This window comes from Scyliorhinus torazame, chromosome 14, assembly GCF_047496885.1.
Source record: "Scyliorhinus torazame isolate Kashiwa2021f chromosome 14, sScyTor2.1, whole genome shotgun sequence".
Taxonomy (NCBI): domain Eukaryota; kingdom Metazoa; phylum Chordata; class Chondrichthyes; order Carcharhiniformes; family Scyliorhinidae; genus Scyliorhinus; species Scyliorhinus torazame.
The window spans coordinates 207,159,684-207,186,691 of NC_092720.1; the positions used below are offsets into that span (position 1 = coordinate 207,159,684).

A 27,008-nucleotide genomic window follows, 5' to 3' on the forward strand; every position below is an offset into this window, starting at 1 on the left:
GGTAGACTAATTTTTGGTCCCTCAGGGAATCAAGGAATATGGGTGGGGGGGGGGGGGGCGGGGGGGAATGAAAAAGTGTGATTGGAAGCCAAGATCAAAATGATCATGTAGAATGATAGAGCTGGCCCAAATGATCCACTCGTCCTATTTCTTACGGTCTTAGCAATGATGCATTGGCCTGAGATGGGGCGCAGTGAAGATTTAGCAGAACGATACCAGGGCTGAAGGGGTTCCATTAGGAGGCCATAGGCCCGGACTTGTATTTCTCAGCATATAGAAGATGAAAGGGCAATGGTATTGAGGTGTCTAAGATGATTAAAGGATTCAATGGGGTAGATAAGGAAAAAAAAGCAATGTCCTGTACGAGTGGGGATGGCCAGGGTAGCTGAGAAAGGAGGGGGACAGAAGTTCAAAATTAGAACAGGGTCATTCAGGGGTGATTCATAGAATTTACAGTGCAGAAGGAGGCCACTCGGCCCATCGAGTCTGCACCGGCCCTTGGAAAGAGCACCCTACTGAAGCCCACGTATCCCCGTAACCTCAGTTGCGTGATGTCAGCAAGCACTCCATCACGCAAAGAGGAGTGGAAATGACCAAAAATTCCCCCCCCCCCCCAAACCGCTCAGTCTGCTGCAGGGTGTGGTAAGGTAGGTGGGTGGGGGTCTGTGGATGGATGGCGGGAATCAATTGAAAATGTCAAAATCTGAATCTGAGATTGATGGTATTTTATTTGGTAAGAGTTACGGATCCAAGGCAGGTCAATAGAGTCAAGAATCCGACCGATCACCATCTAATTGAAATATGGAACAAGCTTGAGAGGTGAATTGGCTCTTGTTCCCTGAAGGAGCACAGGAACAGAAGAAATAGGAGCAGCAGTAGACCATTCGGCCCATCAAACCTGCTGTGTCGTTCAATATGATCATGGCTGGTCTTGGGTTTCAGCCCCATTTTCCTCCTGCTCCCCGTATCATTTGATTCCCAGAGAGACCAAAACCCAGCTTTCAATATAGACAACAATGGAGCATCCACAACCCTCTGAGAGAGAATTCCAAAGATTCACAACACTTTGATTGCAGAAAGCTCTCCTCTTCTCAGTTCCAAATGTTTGTTCCCTGATCCTGAGACTGTTCCCGCGTTTTCGACTCCCCCACCCAGCAGGAAAAATCTCTCAGCATCCACCCTGTCAAGTTCCTTCAATTAAATTGCCTCTGATTCTTCTTAACTGGAAAGGACAAAGACCCAATTTACTCAACCTCTCATGGCAGGACAATAGGGTAGATGCAAGGAGGATGTTCTCGTTGATGGGCATGTCCACAGCCAGGGGTCACAGTCTGAGGACGCGGGGTAGACCATTTAGAACAGAGATCAGGAGAGATTTCTTCACTTAGGAAGTGTTGGCCTGTGGAATTCGCTGCCACAAAGCCAAAACATTGTGGGCGGGATTCTCCGCTTTCCACATCAAAATCGAGTTCGGCGATTGGCTGGAGAATTCCGTTCACGGCTGAATCGGCGCCCCTTTTGCGATACTCCGCACCCTCCAAAGCGGCATACTCGACTGCCTCAGGACATTGCCTTAGGCCCTCCCCCCCCCGATGGTCCGCCTCCGACCGGCTGAGTTCCCGATGGCGTCGGTCGCGTGTGGTCTGATCCGTCGGGAACTCGGCGTGGCGGCTGCGGACTTAGTCCAGTGCCGCCACAGTTGGGGGAGGGACGATTTCCAGGCAGGGGGGACTTTGCCAGGGCTGCGGACACTGTTGGGGGTTGGTCCGGGGCGTCTGAGCCGGCCATAGGGGGGCACTATTTCGCAAGCCGGGCCCAGTGCCATGTTGCATGCGCGGCTTTAGACCCAGCAATTCTCCAGGTCGTAACTCAGCTAGTGCCGGGTCCTCTATGCTTCCTTAATGCTCACCCCCAGCCAAACTGAGGGTTGGCGGCCATTTTACCCCATTGTTACTGTCGTTCCCACGCCGGACGGGGGACATAGCCTCAAAATCGGAGAATCCAGCCCTGTATGTTTTCAAGAAGCAGTTAGGTATAGCACTTGGGGCAGCACGGTAGTGCAATGGTTAGCACTACTTGAATAGTCAGAGGCTTTGTCCCAGGGTAGAGGGGTCAATTACTAGGGGGCATTGGTTTAAGGCGCGAGGGGCAAGGTTTAGAGGAGATGTACGAGGCAAGTCTTTTACACAGAGGGTAGTGGGTGCCTAGAACTCGCTACCGGAGGAGGTGGTGGAAGCAGGGACGATAGTGACATTTAAGGGGCATCTTGACAAATACATGAATAGGATGGGAATAGAGGATACGGATCCCGGAAGTGTAGAAGATTTTAATTTAGACGGGCAGCATTGTCGGCACAGGCTTGGAGGGCCGAAGGGCCTGTTCCTGTGCTGTACTTTTCTTTGTTATTTGTTCTTTGTTCTACTGCATCACGGAGCTGAGGTCCCAGGTTCGATCCCAGCTTTGGGTCACTGTCCGTGTGGAGTTTGCACATTCTCCCTGTGTTTGCGTGGGTTTTGCCCCCACAACCCAAAAGATGTGCAGGTGGGTTGGTTGGCCACGCTAAATGGGGTTAGAAGGTGTTAGTGGGTTATGGGGATAGGGTGGAAGTGAGGGCTTAAGTGGGTCGGTGCCGACTCGATGGGCTGAATGGCCCCCTTCTGCACTGTATGTTCTATGTATCTATGTAAATTGCCCCTTAATTGAAAAAAATGAATTGGGTAATAAAAAGTTTATTTTTTAAAAAAGGTATAGCACTTGGGGCGAAGGGGATCAAAGGATATGGGAGTGGGGAAGACAGGAATAGGCTATTGAGTTGGATGATCAGCCATGATCGTAATGGATGATGGAGCAGGTTCGAAGGCCCCAATGGCTTTCTCCAGCTCCTATTTTCTCACTCTCATCTCAGGGTCCAATTTAGTGAACTCCCGGTGTACTGCCTCCAATGGAGACCAAAATGAAACTTGTCATTCCAGATGTGATTGCACCAAACCCCTGTACAGTTGCAGCATGTTACCATGCCACTTAAACCAATCAATCTCTCATTTTGTTTCTTGTGTTTCACAGTTCATGGTGACAAGAGAGGTACTGACATCCATAGAGCACTGACCAAAGTCCTGGAAATAATGTCCCTTACAAGAGAGTTGTTTAAGGAAAACTGGGCCGAGATAAGATTTGTCACCATACTATTTACTGATGGTGAGTGCGCTGTGTTACTGGGGAGTTCCTGGTGAGTGGTTGGGGGAACAGGAGATGGGGTGGGTCGAGCTGACAGGGGCGTTTTTGAACCACCGCACATTGACCCGGATGCATGCAGTCCTAACAAGCTCAAGGGAGCTAGCAACCATCCTGGTTACAGCAGTCAGGGCCTTTGCTATGCCCCAGGTTACCTGATTCAATCTTCAACCGCTTCCCCCACCACCGTGTCTTGGTATTTCCTATGAGCCCCCACCAGCTAGAACAGTCACTGCCTCCAACATTGTGCACAGTAGCAGCAGTATGTACCATCTGCATGCCAGTACAGTGGTTAGCACCTTGGCTTCACAGCGCCAGGGACCCGGGTTCGATTCCTGGCTTGGGTCATTGTCTGTGTGGAATCTTCACGTTCTCCCCGTGTCTGCGTGGGTTTCCTCCGGGTGCTCCGGCTTCCTCCACCAATTCTCAAAAGGCATGCTTGTTCGGTGAATTGGACACCCTGAATTCTCCCTCTTTGTACCCGAACATGCGCCGGAATGTGGCGACAAGGGATTTTCACAGTAACTTCACTGCAGTTTTAATGTAAGCCTCCTAATAAAGATTATTATTATTAAGATACATTGGGGAAACTCACCAAAGCTCCTTAGCACCTTTCAGACCAGGTGCCTCTACCACCTAGAAGGGCAGCAGATGCATGGTCACACCACAATTTGCAGGTCCCCCTCCAAGCCACTCACCATCCTGACTTGTAAATATATCACCGTTCCTTCACTGTCGCTCGGTCAAAAACCTGGAACTCATTCCTAACAGCACAATGGGTGTACCTACAACATGGAGACTGCAACGGGTCTAGAAGTCAGCTCACCACCAGTGCCTCGAGGGCAACTAAGGAAGGGCAATAAATGTTGGCCTCACCAGCGACGCCCACATCCCGCGCACAAAGAAACAAAAGAAGGATGACGTTGGCTGTGACGTGTTTGGGATGACGAGCCCTGCGTTTCTAAAACATCTTTTTGTATTCCAGGGAAATCAAACATGGGAGGTGACCCCAAAACAGCTGTTATGAAAATAAAGGAATTTGTGAAGGCACAGCAGAAATCAGAAGCTTACCTCGGTGAGAATTCTCCAAACCATTTCATTTGGCTCCAAGCCCGATGCTGACATATGAAACTTGACCCCAATCCTTTCCTTGAAAATAGACTTCTATACAGAATGCGACAGTTCACTCCTGGAACCATGTTTTGTTATGCTCTTGTCGTAGCACAAGCTGCTTCCTTGATGTGCACTCTGACAAAGGAAGGTTCAGGCTTGGAGATAGCTTTAACACATTTATTAAACTATTAACAATTCTCCTACTTGGATTATCGCTATTGTTAATCCTTCTATAGCTACTCAGACTGGCGAACCAGTCTGCTACAATCCACGTGGTGGGAGTGATGTTTAATCAACCCTGTGTCTGTACTCACTGAGAGTCTCCACTGGAAAGAGACTGAGCATGTGTGATGTGTCCTTTTATATGGGTTGGTGTAATGCCCTCCTGTGGTAGTTTCACCTCGGTGTGTATCGTGACTGCCCATTGGTCGTGTCCTATCTTACTGACCTATTGGTTAACTGTCTCTGGTGTTCCCTCTAGTGTCTAGCTAGGTGTTGTGTATGTACATTAACCCTTTGTGTACTTACAGTGATGTATATCACCACATGCGACATTACCTATGTGCGAATGTGGTGGTACAATAGCATTGTCATTGGACCAGTAATCTAGAGATTCTTGGAAAAGCTCTGCACACTGTTTCGAGTAGGTGCAGCAAGCAATTAGGAAGGCAAATGGTATGTTGGCCTTCATTGCAAGAGGATTTGAGTTCCGAAGTAGAAATGTCTTACTTCAGTTATACGTGTCGTGTTAGGTGTTCTGGTTCACAAACAAGCCAACCAGGCTGGAAGTGGTGTAACACTATTTTATTAACTGTTCAACTATGCTAACATACTGTAAACGTGGGTATAGGCAATACCAGGTTAACTGTGGACCCTTTCCTATCACTAGCTATGGTGAGGCACTCAGCACACGGTGAATGTCTGTGATGCAGACTGTGAGCTCTGTGCTCTGAGCTGGCTGAGTGGGAACTCTCCTGTCCCCTGTCTTTATAGTGCGTGTGCTCTCACTGGTGATTGGCTGCGGTGTTATGTATGCTGGTTGGTCCTACTGCATGTCCATCAGTGTGTATATGTGATTGCACCATAATGTACTGATGTATATTGTGACAATACAGAGACCACACCTGGAGTATTGCTTGCAGTTTCCCTACCTAAGAAAGTATACACTTGCCATCGAGCGGAGGTTTACTCGGCTGATATCAGGGTTTCAAAAAATATATATTTTTATTAGGGTATTTGCAATTTTTATAATAATAACAGTGACATAAACATGGTTTATGGAAAGTCAGGTAAACCGGGGCTGGTTTAGCTCACTGGGCTAAATTGCTGGCTTTTAAAGCAGACCAAGGCAAGCCAGCAGCACGGTTCAATTCCCGTACCAGCCTCCCCGAACAGGCGCCGGAATGTGGCGACTAGGGGCTTTTCACAGTAACTTAATTGAAGCCTACTCGTGACAATAAACGATTTTCATTCATTTCATTTCATGGTACAATAAACATTTTCACCCCCATCACAATCTTCACACACCCCAACCATAAAAACTACAGTCTCCACCCCCCACCCCCCTTTGGAATTCTGCTTCTGCTGACATTTTAATTTCCCCAGAAAGTCGACGAACGGCTGCCACCTCCGGGTGAACCCGACCATTGACCCTCTTAAGGCGAACTTTATTTTCTCGAGGCTGAGAAACCCAGCCATGTCACTAACCCAGGTCTCTGCACTCGGGGGCTTCGAGTCCCTCCACATTAATAAGATCCTCTCCGGGCTACCAGGAGGCAAAGGCCAAGACGTCGGCCTCTTTCGCCCCCTGGACTCCCGGCTCTTCCGACATTCCAAAGATCGCCACCTCTGGACTCGGCACCACCCGCGTTTTGAGTACCGTGGACATCGCCTTAGCGAAACACTGCCAAAATCCGCTAAGCTTCGGGCATGCTCAAAACATGTGGACATGATTTGCTGGGCTTCCCAAAAAACTTGCTCATCAGGGCCACCGTCATTGTGTGTCAGGCTAAGCCTGGCACATGATGAGGATGTGTTAACCCTGCTTAGGGCATCTGCCCATAGACCCACCTCTATCTCTCCTCCCAGCTTGTCTTCCCACTTGCCTTTGAGCTCCTTCACTGGAGTTTCTGCTGATTCCAAAAGTTCCTGGTCGAAATCTGATACCTTCCCCTCTCCCACCCAGGTACTGGAGACCACTCTGTCCTGTATTCCCCGTGGCGGCAGCAGCGGGAAGGCCGGGACCTTCCTTCTCAATAAGTCTCGCACCTGTAGATCCGCCATCCTCCTAATTCCTGCCCTTTGCCATCTCTGGAACCCACCATCCAGCCTACCCGGTACAAACCGATGGTTATTAAAAATCGGGGTCCAAACCGATGCTCCCTCCACTCTTATATCTCCTCCACTGCCCCCAGGTTCTCAGAGCCGCCACCACCACAGGACTTGTGGAGTAGTGGGCCGGCAAGAATGGAACAGGTGCCGTTATCAGTGCTCCCAAAATTGTGTCTTTACATGGCGCCGCCTCCATTCGCTCCCACACCGCCCCCCGCCACCCCACCCCCTCCCAACTACCCACTTCCTAATCATGGCTATATTAGCCGCCCAGTAGTAATTACAAAAGTTCAGCAGCGCCAACCCACCCTCCACCTGACTGTGCTCCAGCAACACTTCCTTCACTCGCGGGGTTTTACCCGCCCACACAAAGCCCAAAATAACTTTATTCACCCAGTTGAAAAGGCCTTTGGGATGAACATGGGGAGGCATTGAAAAGCAAACAGAAATCTGGGGAGGACCGTCATTTTCACGGTCTGTACCCTCCCTGTCAGTGATAGCGGGAGCATTTCCCATCTCTTATTGTCCTCTTTTACTTGTTCTACGAGCCGGGATAGGTTTAACTTGTGTAGTGCCTCCCATTCCCGGGCCACCTGGATTACCAGATATGGTAGCTCTTCCCTACCATTCTAAGCGGCAGCTCTCCCAGCCTCTTCTCCTGCCCTCTTGCCTGGATCGCGAACATCTCACTTTTCCCCCATGTTCAATTTATACCCTGAAAAATTACCAAACTCTCTGAGGAGCCGCATAACTTCCCCCATCCCCTCCAACAGGTCTGAAATATACAAGAGCAGGTCATCTGCGTAAAGGGAGACCCGTGCTCCACCCACCCCCCGAACCAGCCCTTTCCAGTTCCTAGAGGCTCTTAACGCCATGGCCGGTGGCTCTATGGCCAGAGCAAACAGTAGCGGGAAGAGGTGAAAATTAAAATACCCAACCTCAACCGGTTCATAAGCACACTCACTATTGGTGCCTGATAGAGCAACCGCACCCAGTCAATGAAGCCCTCACTGAACCCCCCCTCCACCCAGCTCCCAGTAAGACAAAGTTAACTTTAGCCATCGAAACAGCCCCTTATTGCCCATAACACTACTTAGTCAAACCAGCACAAAAGTGATTATCCACAAATCGCCATTGCAATACTCCCCCCAAGGTTCCAGTGTCTTTAGTTCACATCCACTCTTTTTTCCCTGATGAAAGTCAATGCATCGTCCGGTGTTTCGTAGTAGAATTCCCGGTCCTCATATGTGACCCACAGACGTGCTGGGTACAACATCCCGAACTTCACCCCCTTCTTAAAGAGGGCCGATTTTGCCCGATTAAACCTGGCTCGCCTCTTGGCCAAAACCGCGCCAGGCTTTGATAAATGCGCAGCTCACAATTCTCCCACCTGCTGCTCCGTTCTTTCTTGGCCCAGCGCAGAATGTGTTCCTTGCCCAGAATCGGTGCATACGTCCCATCATCGCCCTCGGCGGCTCGTTCGCTCGGGGCTTCTTCAAAAGCGCTCTGTGCGCTCTATCCACTCCCAGGAAACGCCTCAGCCCCCATCAAGTTCTCCAGCATGTTTGTCACATAGGCCCTCGCATCCGATCCCTCACTGCTCTCAGGGTGGCCGACGATTCTCAGGTTCTGCCTCCTGGACCTGTTCTCCAGGTCCTCCAGCTTCTCCTACATTTTTTCTGGCGGTCATTCAACATCTCCACCTTGGTCTCAGCACGGTTCGGTATTCCTCGTGCTCGGAAACCTTTTTCTCCACCTCCTGGATCGCACATCCGTGGATTTCTTGATCAATCAAAGCCTTGATCGGGTCCAGCGTGTCCTTCCTAGGCTTGGCGAAGCAATCTTCAAAAAACTTCACCAGCTGCTCCGTCGACCACTGTGCCATCTCCCCGCGGCCCTGCTTCTCCGCCATGCTTTCCCGCGTTGCCAGCTCTGCTCGCGTCTTTCTTGTAGAACATTTGTCTTCTTACAGGGCCACTTCTGGTCCAATTCTCCATACACTGGAGGGGAACTTCTCTTCACCGTCTCACTCTCCACCGATTCATCCAATAAAATCCCCAAAAACCCAGGAGAAAAAGGTCAAAAAATCCGTCACAGGCAGAAGCTCTCAAATGTGCGGCCTACTCCTCCATGGCCGCCACCAGAAGTGGCTGATATCAGGGTTGATGGGACTGTCCTACGAGGAGACATTGGTTTGTCTGGGCCTGTGTTCACAGGAATATATAAGGATGAGAGGCGATCTGATTGAGATGTATAAAATTCTAACAGGGCTAGACGGACTGGATGCAGGGAGGATTATTTCCCTGTTTGGGGAATCTAGAAGCAGGAGAAATAGTCTCAGGAGTCAGTCTTCAGATTACAATTGTCTACAGAGAGTCGTGAACACAGCCCAGTCCATCACGTGAGCCCGTCTCCCATCCAATGACTCTGTCTGACCTCCCGCTGCCTGGTAAAAGCGGGCAGCATAATCAAAGACCCACCCACCCAGGTTATTCTCTCTTTCAACCTCTTCTATCGGGCAGAAGATATAGAAGTTTGAGAACACGCACTAACAGTTTCAAAAACAGCTTCTTCCCTGCTGAATGACCCTCTTATGGACTAAACTGATCTCTCCAAGCATCTTCTCTACATTGCAGCACAAGACTCCGTATGCATTGCCTGATGTCTATGTTTGTGTATTTATCGTATGTTCTATGTTTTCATGTACGGTATGATCTGACTGGACTGAATGCAGAACAATACTTTTCACTGTACCTCGGTACACGTGACAATAAATCTAAATCAGCCATGATTGAATGGCGGAGCAGACTCGATGGGCCGAGTGGCCTAATTCTGCTCCTATGTCTTATCATAGAATTTACAATTTACAATGCAGAAGGAGGCCATTCGGCCCATCGAGTCTGCACCGGCTCTTGGAAAGAGCATCCTACCCACGGTCAACACCTCCACCCTATCCCCATAACCCAGTAACCCCGCCCAACACTAAGGGCAATTTTGGACACTAAGGGCAATTCATCATGGCCAATCCACCTAACCTACGCATCTTTGGACTGTGGGAGGAAACCAGAGCACCCGGAGGAAACCCGTGCACACACGGGGAGGATGTGCAGACTCCGCACAGACAGTGACCCAAGCCGGAATCGAACCTGGGACCCTGGAGCTGTTAAGCAATTGTGCTATCCACAATGCTACCGTGCTGCCTTATGATTTTATGGAAAGGATACGGGGCAGACCATTTAGGGCTGTGATGAGGAAATGTTTCTTCACTCAAAGGGTAGTGAATTTGTGGAATTCTCTACCACAGAAGGCTGTGGAGGCCAGGCCACTAAATGTATTCAATAAAGATTTGATCATTTTTTAGATTGATGATCAGCCATTATCGCATCTAATGGCAGAGCAGGCTCGAAGGGCCGAATGGCTTATTCCTGCTCCTAGTTTCTGTGTTTCTATGAACTCCACCATGATGGTGAAATCTGACTTAAAAACCATCTGCTTCACTGATGTCCTTTAGGGAGGGAAAGCTGCCGTACTTGCCGATATGGCCCACAGCATTTGAGGGGAAACTCTGAATAAGCAAATGAAGGGAAGAGAAGGATATGTCGATAGGGTTAGATGGGGAAGCAATGGCATAGTGGTACTGATGACATAGGGGTACCTCCAATAGATTAGTGATCCGGAGACCCAGGCTAATGCTCTGGGGACCCAGGTGCAAATTCCACCACGACAGATGGTAAAATTTGAATTGAATAAAAATCAAAAGTCTAATGATGAGCATGAAACTAGTGTCAATTGTTGTTAAACCCCATCTGGTTCACTCATGTCTTTTCGGGAAGGAAATCTGTCGTCCTTACCTGACCATAGAGTCCCCACAGTGCCGAAGGTGGCCATTTTGCCCACCGACCCTCTGAAAGAGCTCTCTACCTACGCTCACCCCTGCAATCCCATAACCTCACCGAAGGTGCAATTTAGCATGGTCGATCCACCTAACCTGCACATCTTTGGACTGTGTGAGGAAAGAGGAGCACCGGGAGGAAACCCACGCAGACAGGGGGAGAAAGTGCAAACTCCACACAGACAGTCACCCAAGGCTGGAATTCAACCCGGGTCCCTGGCGCTGTGAGGCAGCAGTGCTAACCACTGTGTCACCGTGCCGCACCTGATCTTGTAGGCCTGATCTAGCCTACATGTGACTCCAGATCTGAAGAAATGTGGTTAGCTTTTAAATATCTCTTCAAGGGCAATTAAAGATGGGCATTAAATGCTGGCACAACCAGCGACACCCATGTCCCACGAAAGAACGAAAATAAGACTATTTTGTTTTTCGTTCATGTTTTCGCGAGGTGTAGACATTGCTGACGAGGTCAATATTTGTATGGGGCAGCACGATGGCGCAGTAGTTAGCACCGCTGTCTCATAGCGCCGAGGACCTGGGTTCGAATCCGGTCCCAGGTTACTGTCCGTATGGAATTTGCACATTCTCCCCGTGTCTACATGGGTCTCAGCCCCACTATCCTGCAGATGGAGTTTAATCCGGACAAATGTGAGGTAATGCATTTTGGAAGGTGTAATGCATTGAGGGAATATACAGTGAATGGTCGAACCCTCAAGAGTATTGACAGTCAGAGAGATCTAGGTGTGCAGGTCCACAGGTCACAGAAACAAAGGTGGAGAAGGTAGTCAAGAAGGCATACGGCATGCTTGCCTTCATTGGCCGGGGCATTGAGTATAAAAATTGGCAAGTCATGTTGCAGCTGTATCGAACCTTAGTTAGGCCACACTTGGAGTATAGTGTTCAATTCTGATCGCCATACTATCAGAAGGATGTGGAGGCTTCAGAGAGAGGGTGCAGAAGAGATTTACCAGGATGTTGCCTGGTGTGGAGGGCATTAGCTATGAGGAGAGGTTGAATAAACTTGGTTTGTTCTCAATGGAACAACGGACGTTGAGGGGTGACCTGATAGAGATCTACAAAATTATGAGGGGCATAGACAGAGTGGATGGTCAGAGACCTTTTTCCAGAGTAGAGAGATACATTACTAGGGGGCATGGGTTTAAGGTGCAAGGGGCAAGGTTTAGAGTAGATGTACAAGGCAAGTTTCTTTACACAGAGGGTAGTGGGTGCCTGGAACTTGCTACCGGAGGAGGTGGTGGAAGCAGGGACGATAGTGACATTTAAAGGGCATCTTGACAAATACATGAATAGGATCGGAATAGAGGGATACGGACCCAGGAAGTGTAGAAGATTTTAGTTTAGACGGGCAGCATGGTTGGCGCAGGCTTGGAGGGCCGAAGGGCCTTTTCCTGTGCTGTACTTTTCTTTGTTCTTTGTTCTAACCCAAAGATGTGCAGGGTAAGAGCAATGGCCACGCTAAATTGCCCTTAATTGGAAAAACAAATTGGGTATTTTAAATACAAAGAATAAAATTTAAAAAAAAAAAGATTCCTTGCCCATCCCGAAGTGACCCTGAGCTGAGTGGCTTACTAGGCCACTGCAGCGGGCAGTTCAGAGGACCACATTGCTCTGGGCCTGGAGTCACATGTAGGCCAGACCATGCAAAGACAGCGGATTTCCTTCCCCAAAAGGCATTAATAAACCAGATGGGATCGAATAACAATCAAGGATTAGAGACTAGCTTTGTATTCCAGATTTATTAATTGCACTTGAATGCCACCCGGTGCCATGCTGGGGTTTGAACTCATTAGCATTAGCCTGGGCTTCTGGTTCAGTGACATTACCACTAACTACTGTCTCCCCCAGGGCCAGAGGGCAGGAGAAGACACAAGTGGACATTTAGGCTGACTGGTCTATTTCGGTCCAGTAAATTCTATTCAATTTTCAACTGCAAAATTCGAGGATCACAATGGTCGCAGCACAGAAAGAGACCTTTTGGCCTATCGACCCCATGCTGGCAATTCAGAAGAACAATTCAGCTAGTCCCATTCACCCACACTTTCTCGCAGACCAGAATTGGTGAGGCAGTGACGTCAAACACAAAGGAATCCAGAAAGCATCAATGTCGATTGGCAGTCCAATGGTTAGCACTGCTGCCTCATGGCGCCGAGGACCTGGGTCACTGTCCGCATGGCGTTTGCACATTCTCCCCGTGGATTCTCTGCGTGGGTCTGAACCCCACAACCCAAAAGGATGTGCGGGGTAGGTGGATTGGCCCATTATTAGGAAAAAAAGAATTGGGTACTCTAAGTTTCTATTGAAAAAAAATGTTGGTTGGCAGTCACGCTGCTTTCATCAACAACGGCCATTGCAAGATAGACCCTGGGCCACTTAAAGAAGGGAAAGTGTTATGGACCAGGCTTTCGAGAACCCCAAAGTGTATCATGGGGTTCACACGACCCACAACTTTTAATAGATTGTGGTATGGGGAGCACACGGCCCACACTACAGGTGTGGTACAGCAGAAATGGAAAAGTATTTTTTAAAGCAAAACATATTTATTCTATGAACTCAAGTTAACCTTTTTAAAACGTACAGTGAACATCTTAGCAACCATTAATTCAAATACAATCCCCCAAAGAATACAACCCTAAGTAATCCTTTCAGCTTTCCTTTTAACGTCCATAAGACGTAAAACACCTTTTACCAGAAGCACATTAGGTTTACATTCACTATTGAGAACATTTATAATTCTGAATTCACCAAATGATCAAGAGATAGTCTTTTCATGGCAGAGAGATCAACAGTACACCTGCTCTGTCTGGCTTCAGCTCCAACACTGAAAACAAAACAAAAACACACCCTGCAGCAAACAGCCTACAACAAAAGTAAAAAGCTGACAGACAGCCCAGCTCCACCCACTCTCTGACATCACTGCAGTAGTAAACACCCATTTCTTAAAGGTACTCTCACTGCAGATATTTATATACACACCCATTTATAAACACTCATTCCTTAAAGGTACTCTCACATGACAAAAGGACGACAAAAATTGGAAAAAATCAGACACCAGTTCAAGATGCATTGTGACAATTCACCAAGGCTCCTTCGAAAGCACCATCCAAACCCCCAACCTCCACCACCTTGAAGGACAAGGGTATCAGATTCATGGGAACACCATGATTTGCCAGTGTTTCTCCAAGCCACACGTTGTCCTGGTTTGGGAATGAAGCGCCATTCCTTTACTAATGTTGGGTCAAAGTTCTGGAACTCCCTTGCTAACAGCAATGTGGCCGGTGCCCACACACCAGGGCCTGCAGTGGTTTAAGAAGGCAGCTCCGCCCACCACCTCAGTTGTTAGCCTTGCCGGTGATGCTTACACTCTGTGAAAGTATTTTTTTAAATAGTCAGACAGGATCAAACAAGTTCGACATTTGGGTGAAGAGGTTTCTTCTGGTTTCTTGACTGAATCTCTTGATGACGATCTCAGATTAATGGTCTGTAGTTATGTTCTTGCCCACAAGAGGAAGCCGGTTCTGACAACATCCTGGCAAAAGGCCTGAAAACCTATGGTCCAGACCTAGCTGCGTCCCGAGCCAAGCTCCACTGAAGGAGATGCGGTTGAATGGCTCATTCGGAGAGCTGGCACAGACATGGTGGGCTGAATGGCCTTATTCAGTGCTGCAATAAATCTGTCATATAAAAGAAGTATGAATTATGTAAGAGATCAATGGTCAGAGATTTGGTATTCTATCATCGTTCAGAACATTTATCAAGGATAGATTTAGACTTGCGAAGTATGGGCCGGAGCAGGGGGAAATATTTAGATACATGCAGGTTTTGGTCCTGTCCAAAGCTGGAGGATTACTGGAAGGAGGTTTTTAGGGTAATCTCTAAAGTGGTGAATGTGAAACTGGACCCGGGCCCCCGGGAGGCCATATTCGGGGTGTCTGACCAGCCGTGGTTGGAAACGGAGGCAGAGGCAGATGTTGTAGCCTTCACCTCATTGATCGCCCGAAGGCGGATCCTGTTGGGATGGAGATCAACCTCTCCACCCTGTGCCCTGGCGTGGCGGGGGGACCTGCTGCAATTCCTGACTCTTGAGAAGGTAAAATTTGAACTGAGGGGAAGGATGGAGGTGTTCTACAATTCATGGGCGTTATTCATTATGCACTTTCAAGAATTGGATTACATTGAACTTTGATGGGGGGGGGGGGGAAGTTGGGAGGGTTGAAGAGAGGGGGACTGTATGTGTTAATGGTGACTATGGGTGATTCCTGATTCCTTTTTGTTTATGTTAACGTGTGGCATGCTGTTTGGTGGGAGGATGGGATTGTTGGAACTAGAACATAGAACATACAGTGCAGAAGGAGGCCATTCGGCCCATCGAGTCTGCACCTACCCACTTAAGCCCTCACTTCCACCCTATCCCCGTAACCCAATAACCTCTCCTAACCTTTTTGGTCACTAAGGGCAATTTATCTTGGCCAATCCACCTAACCTGTACGTCTTTGGACTGTGGGAGGAAACCGGAGCACCCGGAGGAAACCCACGCAGACACGGGGAGAAGGTGCAGACTCCGCACAGACAGTGACCCAGCGGGGAATCGAACCTGGGACCCTGGCGCTGTGAAGCCACAGTGCTAGCCACTTGTGCTACCGTGCTGCCCTGTTGTTAGTGATATGGGGATTGACATTACATTCGTTACTGATTATTGTTTATTGATGGTGGGTGTAAGTTTGGGAGAAAATGTGAAAAAGGAGGGGAATAAAAATATTTTTTTTAAAAGGATAGTGTCATGTGAGAGTACCTTTAAGGAATGGGTGTTTATCAAATAGCTGGAGTGGGTGTACCTTTAAGAACTAGGTGCTTATCAAATAGCTGCAGTGATGTCAGAGTGTGGGTGGAGCTGGGTTTTGGTCTTTGGCTTTTTACTTTTGCTTCGAGCTCAAAGTTGGTGTGTGTCTGTGTTTTAGTTTTGTTTTCAGAGTTGGAGCTGCATCCAGCCAAACAAGGTGTAATTTTAATCTCTCTCTACATGTAAAGAATGTCTTCAGATCACTTGCTAATTTAGAAGTGATAACTGCTCTCAGTAGAGCATTTAAACCTGCTGTCTTTGTTAAAGAGGGTATTTGTCTTATGAATGTTGCTTGGAAGGATTAAGGGTTACTTATACTTTTGGGGCAGCACGGTAGCACAGTGGTTAGCATTGTGGCTTCACAGCTCCAGGGTCCCAGGTTCGATTACCCACTGGGTCGCTGTCTGAGTGGCATCTGCACGTTCTCCCCGTGTCTGCGTGGGTTTCCTCCGGGTGCTCCGGTTTCCTCCCACAGTCCAAAGATGTGCGGGTTAGGGGGATTGGCCATGATAAATTGCCCTTAGTGTCCAAAAAGGTTGGGAGGGGTTTCGGGGATAGGGTGAAAGTGAGGTTGGTGCAGACTCGATGGGCCGAATGGCCTCCTTCTGCACTGCATGTTCTATGGTTCTATGGTTCTTATAGAGTACTGTATTCTTTGGGAGGAGTATTTGAGTTGATAGTTGCTAAGATGTTTACCGTGTATTTATAAAATGTTAACTGGATTCATAGAAAACTACTTCAGGGGTGGGATTCTCCGACCCCCCCCCCCCCCCTCCCCCCGCCGGCAGAGAATCTCCAGGGGGTGGCGTGAATCGCGCCGGTCGGCGCCCTCCCCCCCTCCCCCCGGCCGGCGGGTCGTCCCCCCCACGTCAATTCTCCGGCCCGCGATGGGCTGAAGTCCCGTTGCTTTTATGCCGGTCCCGCCGGCGTGACTTGAACCAGGTCCCTTACCGGCAGGACCTGGCGGCGCAGGCGGGCTCATTGGTCCTGGGGGGGCGTGCGGGTGATCCGGCCCCGGGGCATGCCCCCATGGTGGCCTGGCCCGCGATCGGGGCCCACCGATCCACAGGCGGGCCTGTGCCATGGGGGCACTCTTTTCCTACGCGTCGGCCATGTAGTCCTCCGCGTTGGCCTACACGTAGGTGACCCCCCCCCCGCACATGTGCGGGGGATGACGTCAGCAGCCGCTGACGCTCCGCACATGCGCGGACTCCCGACGGCCAGCGCAGTCCCTTCAGCCCCAGCTGGCGTGGCGCCAAAGGCCTTACACACCAGCCGGTGGGGCGCCAACCACTCTGGGGCGGGCCTAGCCCCTAAAGGTGCGGAGGAATCTGCACCTTTGGGGCAGCCCGACGCTGGAGTGGTTCACGCCACTCCGTCCGGCTGGGATCCTCCGCCCCGCCAGGTAGGGGAGAATCCCGCCCCAGATCTCTGTTGCATCACACCTGTAAAGTGGGCCCTTGTGCTCCCCATAACCAAAATCTATTTAAAGTTATGGGTCAGGTGAACTCCATGATACACTTTGGTGTTCTCCAAACCCAGGCCCCTAACAATAGATTTAGACTTGGTTTTTGATCTGTTTCATACATCAAGGTTAATGGAACCTGGAGCTTGTATGCGGATTGTCCATCCTCCATTCTCTTGAGTCAGTATTCACCATTTACGCCTCATTCTCCTACAGATATGTATGCCTTTGGAGTGACAAAAGATGTTGATAGGCGTGAACTGAACGCACTATCATCTCTAAAACCTGGGGAACATCATTCCTTTGTTATCCGAAACACCTCGGAACTGGTTAGATCTTTTGATGACATATTAGGTATGGATTTTATTTCCTTCAATGGTGTTCTTTCAAACAGTTGAACTCTGACTGATGATCGCGTTATCCTAACTCTGAGTTGGCAGGGGGCACCCCTGGCAGTGATGGTCAAGGTCACTAAATTTCAAAACACTCTTTATATTCATCAATTAAATCAATGGTAGCAACCCTATTGATAAGTCAGAGGAATTAGAAGTGCTGGGTAGTACTTAAAGTTGATAATTCACAGGGACAAGATGGAAAGTGTTCAAGGATGCAGAACACAGTTGGAGCGGAACTTGTGGAGGCATTGACCAGAACGTTTCAGTTCCTCATAGATATCGGAGAATAAGTGTGACCAGGGGAAAGGTGAATTGCAAATATTACAGCCTTGATCAAAGAAGCCCAGTAACTTTGCTTTAATCTGAATGGTATGAGACCTTTTAGAAAGTGATGATCCAGGACAAAATTAACAGTCGCATAGAAAATATGGATTAATTAAGGTGTTACTGTGTTAGATGGGGTTGCTGGGTTAGAGTGGGGTTGTGGGACTAGGTAGGGTGCACTTTCAGAGGGCTGGTGCAGAGGCGATTCTATGAAAGCCAACACTGATTTGTGGAAAACAAATTGTACATCAGATTGCGTGTCTGTGTGTGTCATTGTGTGCCACTGTTTGTGTGTGTGAGTGCCTGACTCTCTCATTGAGCACCGATTACTCATAGATCCAGGGATGATTGAGCATTTATTACTGACGGATATAGGGTGATTGAGTCCTGATCACTGAGGGATATGGTGATGATTGAGTACTGATTTCTGATTGCTACAGGGATGATTGAGTACTGATTACAAATGGAGATGGTGATGATTGCATGTTTATTCTGAATGGAAATGGGATCATTGAGTCCCGATGACTGATGGACATGGGAATGAGCGAATACAGATTTCTAATTGGTAAGAGGATAATTGAGTACTGATTTCGGATTGATATGGGATGATTGAGTCCTAATTACTGATGGATATGGGGATGATTGAGTACTGATTATTGATGGATATGGGGTGATTGTTTGCTGATTATTGATTGATACTTGGATGTTTTGAGTACTGAATTCTGATTTGTACATGAATGATTTAGTAGTGATTTTTGATCGGTGCGCGATGATTGAGTACTGATTATTGCTGGATAGGGAGGTGATTGAGTACTGATTACTGATGGATTTGGGGATGATTGAGTACTGATGATTGGTGGATACGGAATGATTATATCCTGATTACTGATGGATAAGGTGTGATTGAATACAGATCACTGATGGATTTGGGGATGATTGTGTCCTGTTTACAGATGGATGTGGTGATGATTCAGTCCAGATTACTGATGGATCTGGTGATGTTTGTATACTGACTTCTTATTGCTACAGGGATCATTGAGTACTGCTTGCAGATGAATAGCAGGATGATTGAGTATTGATTACTGATGGAAATGGGATGATTGAGTCCTGATGATTTTTGAATATGGGGGTGAGCATATACTGATTTCTGATTGGTAAGAAGATAATTGAGTCCTAAAATACTGATGCATACGGGGATGATTGAGTACTGATTACTGATGCATTTGGAGATGATTGTGTCCTGATTACAGATGGCTGTGCTGAGAAAGATTGAGTGCTGATTACTGATGGATATGAGATGATTGGAGGACTTCCGGGTGCGGCGATGACCAGCTAAGTCGCATGTTTCGGCAGCTCCCGGTGGAACGGACTTTTGGGCTCTTAATAAGAGCCCCAACGGCAATTTTAACGGCTAAAAGCACTGTGCGGTAAACCAGAAGGGAATCCCCCCTGGATACGGATGGAAAAAGGAGAGGAAAGTGGCCGGATTGCGGTGGATCCTTTAGAGCAGCGGCAAGGAAGGCAAGCACGAACCAAGATGGCGTCGGAAGGTGGCAGTTTAATATGGGGCCCTGAACAACACGAGTTTTTGAAACGCTGCGTGGAAGAGCTTAAAAAGGAGATGAAGAAGGAGCTGTTGGCGCCGATATTACAGGCGATTGAAGGACTAAAAGATGAGCAAAAGACCCAGGAGCGGGAGCTTCGGGTCGTGAAGGCAAAGGCTGCCGAGAACGAGGACGATATACAGGGCCTGGTGGTGAAGACGGAGATGCACGAGGCACACCATAAACGATGTGTGGAAAGGCTGGAGGTGCTGGAGAATAATGCGAGGAGGAAGAATTTAAGGATTCTTGGTCTTCCTGAGGGTGCAGAAGGGGTGGACGTCGATGCTGCACTCGTTAATGGGATCGGAGGCCCCGACAGGTCCACTGGAGGAGGAGGGAGCATACCGAGTGATGGCGCGAAGACCGAGAGTAGAAGAAATTCCCCGAGCCACAGTGGTGAGATTCCTCCGTTTTAAGGACAGAGAGATGGTCCTCAGATGGGCAAAGAAAACTCGGAGCAGTAGGTGGGAGAACGCGGTGATCCGCGTATATCAAGACTGGAGTGCGGAGATGGCGAGAAGGAGGGCGAGCTTTAATCGGGCCAAGGCGGTGCTTCATAAAAAGATCAAATTTGGAATGCTGCAGCCGGCAAGTCTGTGGGTCACACATCAAGGGAAGCACCACTACTTTGAAACGGCGGATGAGGCGTGGACATTTATTGTTGAAGAGAAATTGGAATAAGTGGGTTATTAAAAAAGAACGTTTGAGACAAAGTGGTGGGACGAATATGGGGGGCGAAGAGGGGGGAAAAAGGGGGGCGAGATGATTTCTATGTTGTTAATCCTGCGACCCGGTAACTTTTCTCTCTTCCACATGTTGTGGGGGAGGGAGGAAGGGAGGTGGAGGAGCTGGGGGCGTTGGCCATTGGGGGCGGGGCCGAAAGGGAAGCGCGGGCTTTGTTCCCGCACTATGATAATTATGGCGGGAATAGGGAAGCAGGAAGGAGGGGCGTCGCACGGTGCGAGCCGAGGTCATGGGGGGAAGCCGAGGTCGGCCAGAGTTTGCTGACTTCTGGGAGCAACATGGGGGTGCAACTACGCTAGTGGGGGATCTAGCGGAGGGGGGGGGGTGGGAAGGGGGATTTACTGGGTTGCTGCTGCTGGGGAGAAGGGGGAGCTGGTATTGGGTGGGGTGGGCAGGGGGGCACCGCCTGGGGGGACACAGCTGCGTGGGAACCGGGTGAGGAGCTGGATAAAAGGGGATGGCTAATCGACAAGGGGGGGGGGGTAAAGAGCCCCTCAACCCGGCTGATCACGTGGAATGTGAGAGGGCTGAACGGGCCGATAAAGAGGGCACGGGTACTCGCACACCTAAAGAAACTTAAGGCAGATGTGGTTATGTTACAGGAGATGCATTTGAAACTGATAGACCAGGTTAGACTACGCAAAGGATGGGTGGGGCAGGTGTTTCATTCGGGGCTAGATGCGAAAAACAGGGGGGTGGCTATATTAGTGGGGAAGCGGGTAATGTTTGAGGCAAAGACCATAGTGGCGGATAGTGGGGGCAGATACGTGATGGTGAGTGGCAAATTACAGGGGGAGGCGGTGGTCTTAGTGAACGTATATGCCGCGAACTGGGATGATGCCAACTTTATGAGGTGCATGTTAGGACGTATCCCGGACCTAGAGGTGGGGAAGTTGGTAATGGGTAGAGATTTTAACACGGTGCTGGAACCAGGGCTGGACAGATCGCGGTCCAGGACCGGAAGGAGGCCGGCAGCAGCCAAGGTGCTTAAAGACTTTATGGAGCAGATGGGAGGAGTAGACCCATGGAGATTTAGTAGACCTAGGAGTAAGGAGTTCTCGTTTTTCTCCTATGTCCACAAAGTTTATTCGCGAATAGACTTTTTTGTTTTGGGAAGGGCGATGATCCGAAGGTGAAGAGGACGGAGTATACGGCTATAGCTATTTCGGATCACGCTCCACATTGGGTGGACTTGGAGATAGGGGAGGAAAAAGAACGGCGTCCACCCTGGAGAATGGACATGGGACTAATGTCGGATGAGGGGGTGTGTTTAAGGGTGAGGGGGTGTATTGAAAAGTACTTGGAACTCAATGATAATGGGGAGGTCCAGGTGGGAGTGGTCTGGGAGGTGTTGAAGGCAGTGGTTAGAGGGGAGCTGATATCAATCAGGGCACATAAAGGAAAGCAGGAGAGTAGGGAACGGGAGCGGTTGCTGCAAGAACTTCTGTGGGTGGACAGGCAATATGCGGAGGCACCGGAGGAGGGACTGTACGGGGAAAGGCAAAGGCTACACGTAGAATTTGATTTTCTGACTACGGGTACTGCAGAGGCACAGTGGAGGAAAGCACAGGGTGTACAGTACGAATATGGGGAGAAGGCGAGCAGGTTGCTGGCCCACCAATTGAGGAAAAGGGGAGCAGCGAGGGAAATAGGGGGAGTGAGGGATGAGGAGGGAGAGATGGAGCGGGGAACGGAGAGAGTGAATGGAGTGTTCAAGGCATTCTATGAAAGAATATATGAAGCTCAGCCCCCGGATGGGAAGGAGAGAATGATGTGTTTTCTGGACCAGCTGGAATTTCCTAAGGTGGAGGAGCAGGAGAGGGTGGGACTGGGAGCACAGATCGAAATGGAGGAAGTAGTGAAAGGAATTAAGAGCATGCAGTGGGGGAAGGCCCCGGGACCGGATGGATTCCCAGTTGAATTTTACAGAAAATATGTGGACTTGCTGGCCCCGCTACTGATGAGAACCTTTAATGAGGCGAGGGAAAGGGGACAGCTGCCCCGGGCTATGTCAGAGGCAATGATATCGCTTCTCCTAAAGAAGGAAAAAGACCCGCTGCAATGCGGGTCCTATAGGCCTATTTCCCTCCTGAACGTAGACGCTAAGATTCTGGCCAAGGTAATGGCAATGAGGATAGAGGATTGTGTCCCGGGGGTGGTCCATGAGGACCAAACTGGGTTTGTGAAGGGGAGACAGCTGAATACGAATATATGGAGGCTGCTAGGGGTAATGATGATGCCCCCACCAGAGGGGGAAGCGGAGATAGTGGTGGCGATGGATGCCGAGAAAGCATTTGATAGAGTGGAGTGGGATTATTTGTGGGAGGTGCTGAGGAGATTTGGCTTTGGAGATGGGTATATAAGATGGGTACAGCTGCTGTATAGGGCCCCGATGGCGAGCGTGGTCATGAATGGACGGGGGTCTGCATATTTTCGGCTCCATAGAGGGACGAGGCAGGGATGTCCTCTGTCCCCATTATTGTTTGCACTGGCGATTGAGCCCCTGGCAATAGCATTGTGGGGTTCCAGGAAGTGGAGGGGAGTATTCAGGGGAGGAGAAGAACACCGGGTATCTCTGTATGCGGACGATTTGTTGTTGTCTGTGGCGGACCCGGCGGAGGGGATGCCAGAGATAATGCGGACACTTCGGGAGTTTGGAGAATTCTCAGGATATAAACTGAACATGGGGAAAAGTGAGTTGTTTGTGGTGCATCCAGGGGAGCAGAGCAGAGAAATAGAGGACTTACCGTTGAGGAAGGTAACAAGGGACTTGGGGATCCAGATAGCCAAGAATTGGGGTACATTGCATAGGTTAAATTTAACGCGGTTCGTGGAACAGATGGAGGAGGACTTCAAGAGATGGGACATGGTATCCCTGTCACTGGCAGGGAGGGTGCAGGCGGTTAAAATGGTAGTCCTCCCGAGATTCCTTTTTGTGTTTCAGTGCCTCCCGGTGGTGATCACGAAGGCTTTTTTCAAAAGGATTGAGAAGAGTATCATGAGTTTTGTGTGGGCCGGGAAGACCCCGAGAGTGAGGAGGGGATTTTTGCAGCGTAGTAGGGATAGGGGGGGGGATGGCGCTACCGAGCTTAAGTGAGTACTACTGGGCCGCCAATATCTCAATGGTATGTAAGTGGATGGGAGAAGAGGAGGGAGCGGCGTGGAAGAGATTGGAGAGGGCGTCCTGCAGGGGGACTAGCCTACAAGCTATGGTGACGGCGCCGTTGCCGTTCTCACCGAAGAAATACACCACAAGCCAGGTGGTGGTGGCTACTCTGAAAATTTGGGGGCAGTGGAGATGGCATAGGGGAAAGATGGGAGCCTCGCTGCGGTCCCCATAAGAAATAACCATAGATTTGCTCCGGGGAGAATGGATGGGGGATTTGGAACATGGCAAAGAGCAGGAGTAACACAATTGAGAGATCTGTTTGTAGATGGGACGTTTGTAAGTCTGGGAGCGCTGACCGAAAAATATGGGTTGCCCCAAGGGAATGCATTCCGGTATATGCAACTGAGGGCTTTTGCGAGGCAACAGGTGAGGGAATTCCCGCAGCTCCCGACGCAGGAGGTGCAGGACAGAGTGATCTCAAAGACATGGGTGGGGGACGGTAAGGTATCAGACATATATAGGGAAATGAGGGACGAGGGGGAGATTATGGTACATGAGCTGAAAGGGAAATGGGAAGAGGAGCTGGGGAGGAGATTGAGGAGGGGCTGTGGGCTGATGCCCTAAGTAGGGTAAACTCATCGTCCCCGTGTGCCAGGCTAAGCCTGATACAATTTAAGGTGTTACATAGGGCGCATATGACTGGAGCACGGCTCAGTAAATTTTTTGGAGTAGAGGATAGGTGTGCGAGATGCTCGAGAAGCCCAGCGAATCACACCCACATGTTCTGGTCATGTCCGGCACTACAGGGGTTTTGAGTGGGGGTGACAAAGGTGCTTTCGAAGGTGGTGGGGGTCCAGGTCGAACCAAGCTGGGGGTTGGCTATATTCGGGGTTGCAGAAGAGCCGGGAGTGCAGGAGGCGAAAGAGGCTGATGTTTTGGCCTTTGCGTCCCTAGTAGCCCGGCGCAGGATACTGTTGATGTGGAAGGAAGCCAAGCCCCTGGGTGTGGAGACCTGGATAAATGACATGGCAGTGTTTATAAAGTTGGAACGGATTAAGTTTGTCCTAAGGGGATCGGCTCAAGGGTTCACCAGGCGGTGGCAACCGTTCGGCGAATACGTCACAGAAAGATAGAGGGAATGGAAAAGAAGAAGACAGCAGCAGCAACCCGGGGGGGGGTGGGGGGGGGGGGGTGGGGGGGGGGGGGGGGGAGGAAACAGAAGGACTCTCAGGGATGTTAGTGTATATGTATAATATGTATAGGTAATTGTATATTGGGCAGCTGGATTGTATTTTTGGAGAGTTTTTATTTGGGACAAGGCAGTTGCCATTTAGTTTTGTTTTTTAATTTTGATGTTGTGTATATATTATTTATTTCTTGTTTAAAACTGGCCATTGTTATTTATATTGTTATATTACAGTGTAAAGGATACACAATGTACTGTCATGTTTGGCCAAAAATTTTGAATAAAATATATATTTTTAAAAAAGGATATGAGATGATTGTGTACTGATTTACTGATTGATACATAGATGTTTGAGTACTGAATTCTGAATTGTACACGGATGATTTAGTATTGATTGGTACGTGGATGGTTGAGTACTAATTACTGCTGGATAGGGAGATGATTGAGTACTGATGGATGCGGGGATGATTGAGCACTGATGATTGATGGATAGGGGGATGATTATATTCTGATTAATGATGGATAAGGGGATGATGAGTTCTGGTTACTGATTGCTGAGGGAGTGATTGAGTCTGATCGATTTGGGGATGATTGTGTCCTGATTACTGTTGGATATGAGATGATTGAGTACTGATTACTGATGGATAGAGGGTTAATTGAACCCTAATTACTGATGAATTTGGTGATGATTGAGTACTGATTTCTGATGGATACAGTCAGGATTGAGAACTGATTACTAATGGACAAGGCGATGATTGAATACTGATGATTATGGGGATAATTGAGTACTGATTACTGACCAATATGGGATGAATGATTACTGGTTACTAATGGGTATGGTGATGATTGAGTACTGATTATGGGTGGATATGGTGATGATTAAGTACTGATACAGATGGATATGCTGATTATTGAGTACTGATTACTGATTGTAAAGGGGTGATTGAGTACTATTATGGGCCAGGGTTCAGAGAACATTAAAGTATATCATGGAGTTCACCTGACCTACAACTTTTAATAGATTTTGGTTATGAGGAGCACACGGGCCCACTTTCCAGGTGTTATGCAAGAGATCTTAAGTATTTTAAAACAAAACCATGTTTATTCTATGAATCCTATTTACATTTTATAAACACAGAGTAAACATCTTATCAACTACCAATACAAATACCCCCCCCCCCCCCCCCACTGGTACAGTACTCTATAGGTAACCCTTAATAACTTTCCTAACATCCATTAGTCAAACACCCTTTTTTCCTACAAAAACAGTAGGTTTGAATTCCTTACAGACACCAGGTATTAATTTGAAGTTATCAAGTGGGCTGGAAGATATTCTTTAGCATGCAGAGAGAGAGAGACCAAAAACACCTTCTTTGTTTGAATGCAGCTCCCAACTGAAAACAAAACCAAAAAAACTCAGAGCCACAAGGCAGCTTCCAGCTCAAAACGAAAGTAAAAGATAGAATCACCGCCCAGCTCCACCCACACAGTGACATCATTGCAGCCATTTGATAAAACACACTTTTCTTTTGAAAAAAATAAATTTAGAGTACCCAATTCATTTTTTCCAATTAAGGGGCAATTTAACGTCACCAATCCACCTAGCCTGCACATCTTTGGGTTGTGGGGGCGAAAACCACGCAAACAGGGGGAGAATGTGCAAACTCCACACGGACAGTGACCCAGAGCCGGAATCGAACCTGGGACCTCGGCGCTATGAGGCAGCAGGGCTAACCCACTGCGCCTTTTCTTAAAGGGACCCTCACATGATAGCACAGATAACTGAGAGATTTGGGGATTATTGAGTATTGCCTGTGATGGATATGGGGATAATAGAGTACAAATGTGGTGTTTGCACATTCTCCCCGTGTCTGCATGGGTCTCATGTCTACAACCCAGCAGAAATGTTGGGTAGGTGGATTGACCATACTAAATTGCCCCTTAAATGGAAAACATTTAAAAAATATTGATGGATATGCGGATGATTAAATCCTGATCACTGATGGATAGATGGATGATTGGGAACTGGATACCGATGGATATGGGGGTATTTGAGAACTGATTGCTCTTTGATGTGGTGATGATTGAGTACAGAATACTGATGGGTATGGAGATGATTGAGTAATGATGATTGATGGTTAAAGGGATGATTGCGTACTGATTACTGATGGCTACAGGGTTGATTGAGTACTAATATTGATGGATGCGGGGTTAATTGGGTACTGATTATTGATGGATACATGGATGATTTTGTACTGATTACTGATGGAATCGGAGATGATTGACTCCTGATTACTAATCATAAAATCATAGAATTTACAGTGCAGAAGGAGGCCATTTGGCCCATCGAGTCTGCACCGGCCCTTGGAAAGAGCACCCCACTTAAGCCCACACCTTCACCCCATATACATAACCCAACAACCCCACTTAACCTTTTTGGACACTAAGGCCAATCCACCTAACCTGCACATCTTTGGACTGTGGGAGGAAACCGGAGCACCCGGAGGAAACCCACGCACACACGGGGAGGATGTGCAGACTCCACATGGACAGTGACCCAAGCCCGGAATCGAACCTGGGACCCTGGAGCTGTGAAGCGACAGTGCTAACCACTGTGCTACTGTGCTGGTGGCTGTGGCGATAATTGATCTTCTGTTACTTTTGGATACTGCTAAGTTTGAGTACTAATTAATGAAACTGCCCACAAAAGGTGTCAGGAAGGCGAGGGATGAGAGGATATTAAGAGGCTTCCAGAA

The 27,008-nt window shown here is 48.6% G+C and overlaps 1 protein-coding gene across 1 annotated transcript in view; it reads left to right on the top strand.

The window, feature by feature from the left end:
• The window catches only part of LOC140390394 (complement C2-like), a 154,258-nt gene that overhangs the window by 44,100 nt on the left and 83,150 nt on the right, over positions 1-27,008 (top strand). The window contains exons 8-10 of the mRNA XM_072475532.1: positions 3,064-3,195; positions 4,217-4,306; positions 17,107-17,244. Coding sequence (XP_072331633.1) covers positions 3,064-3,195; positions 4,217-4,306; positions 17,107-17,244 — 360 coding nt within the window. The remainder of the gene's footprint in view (positions 1-3,063; positions 3,196-4,216; positions 4,307-17,106; positions 17,245-27,008) is intronic.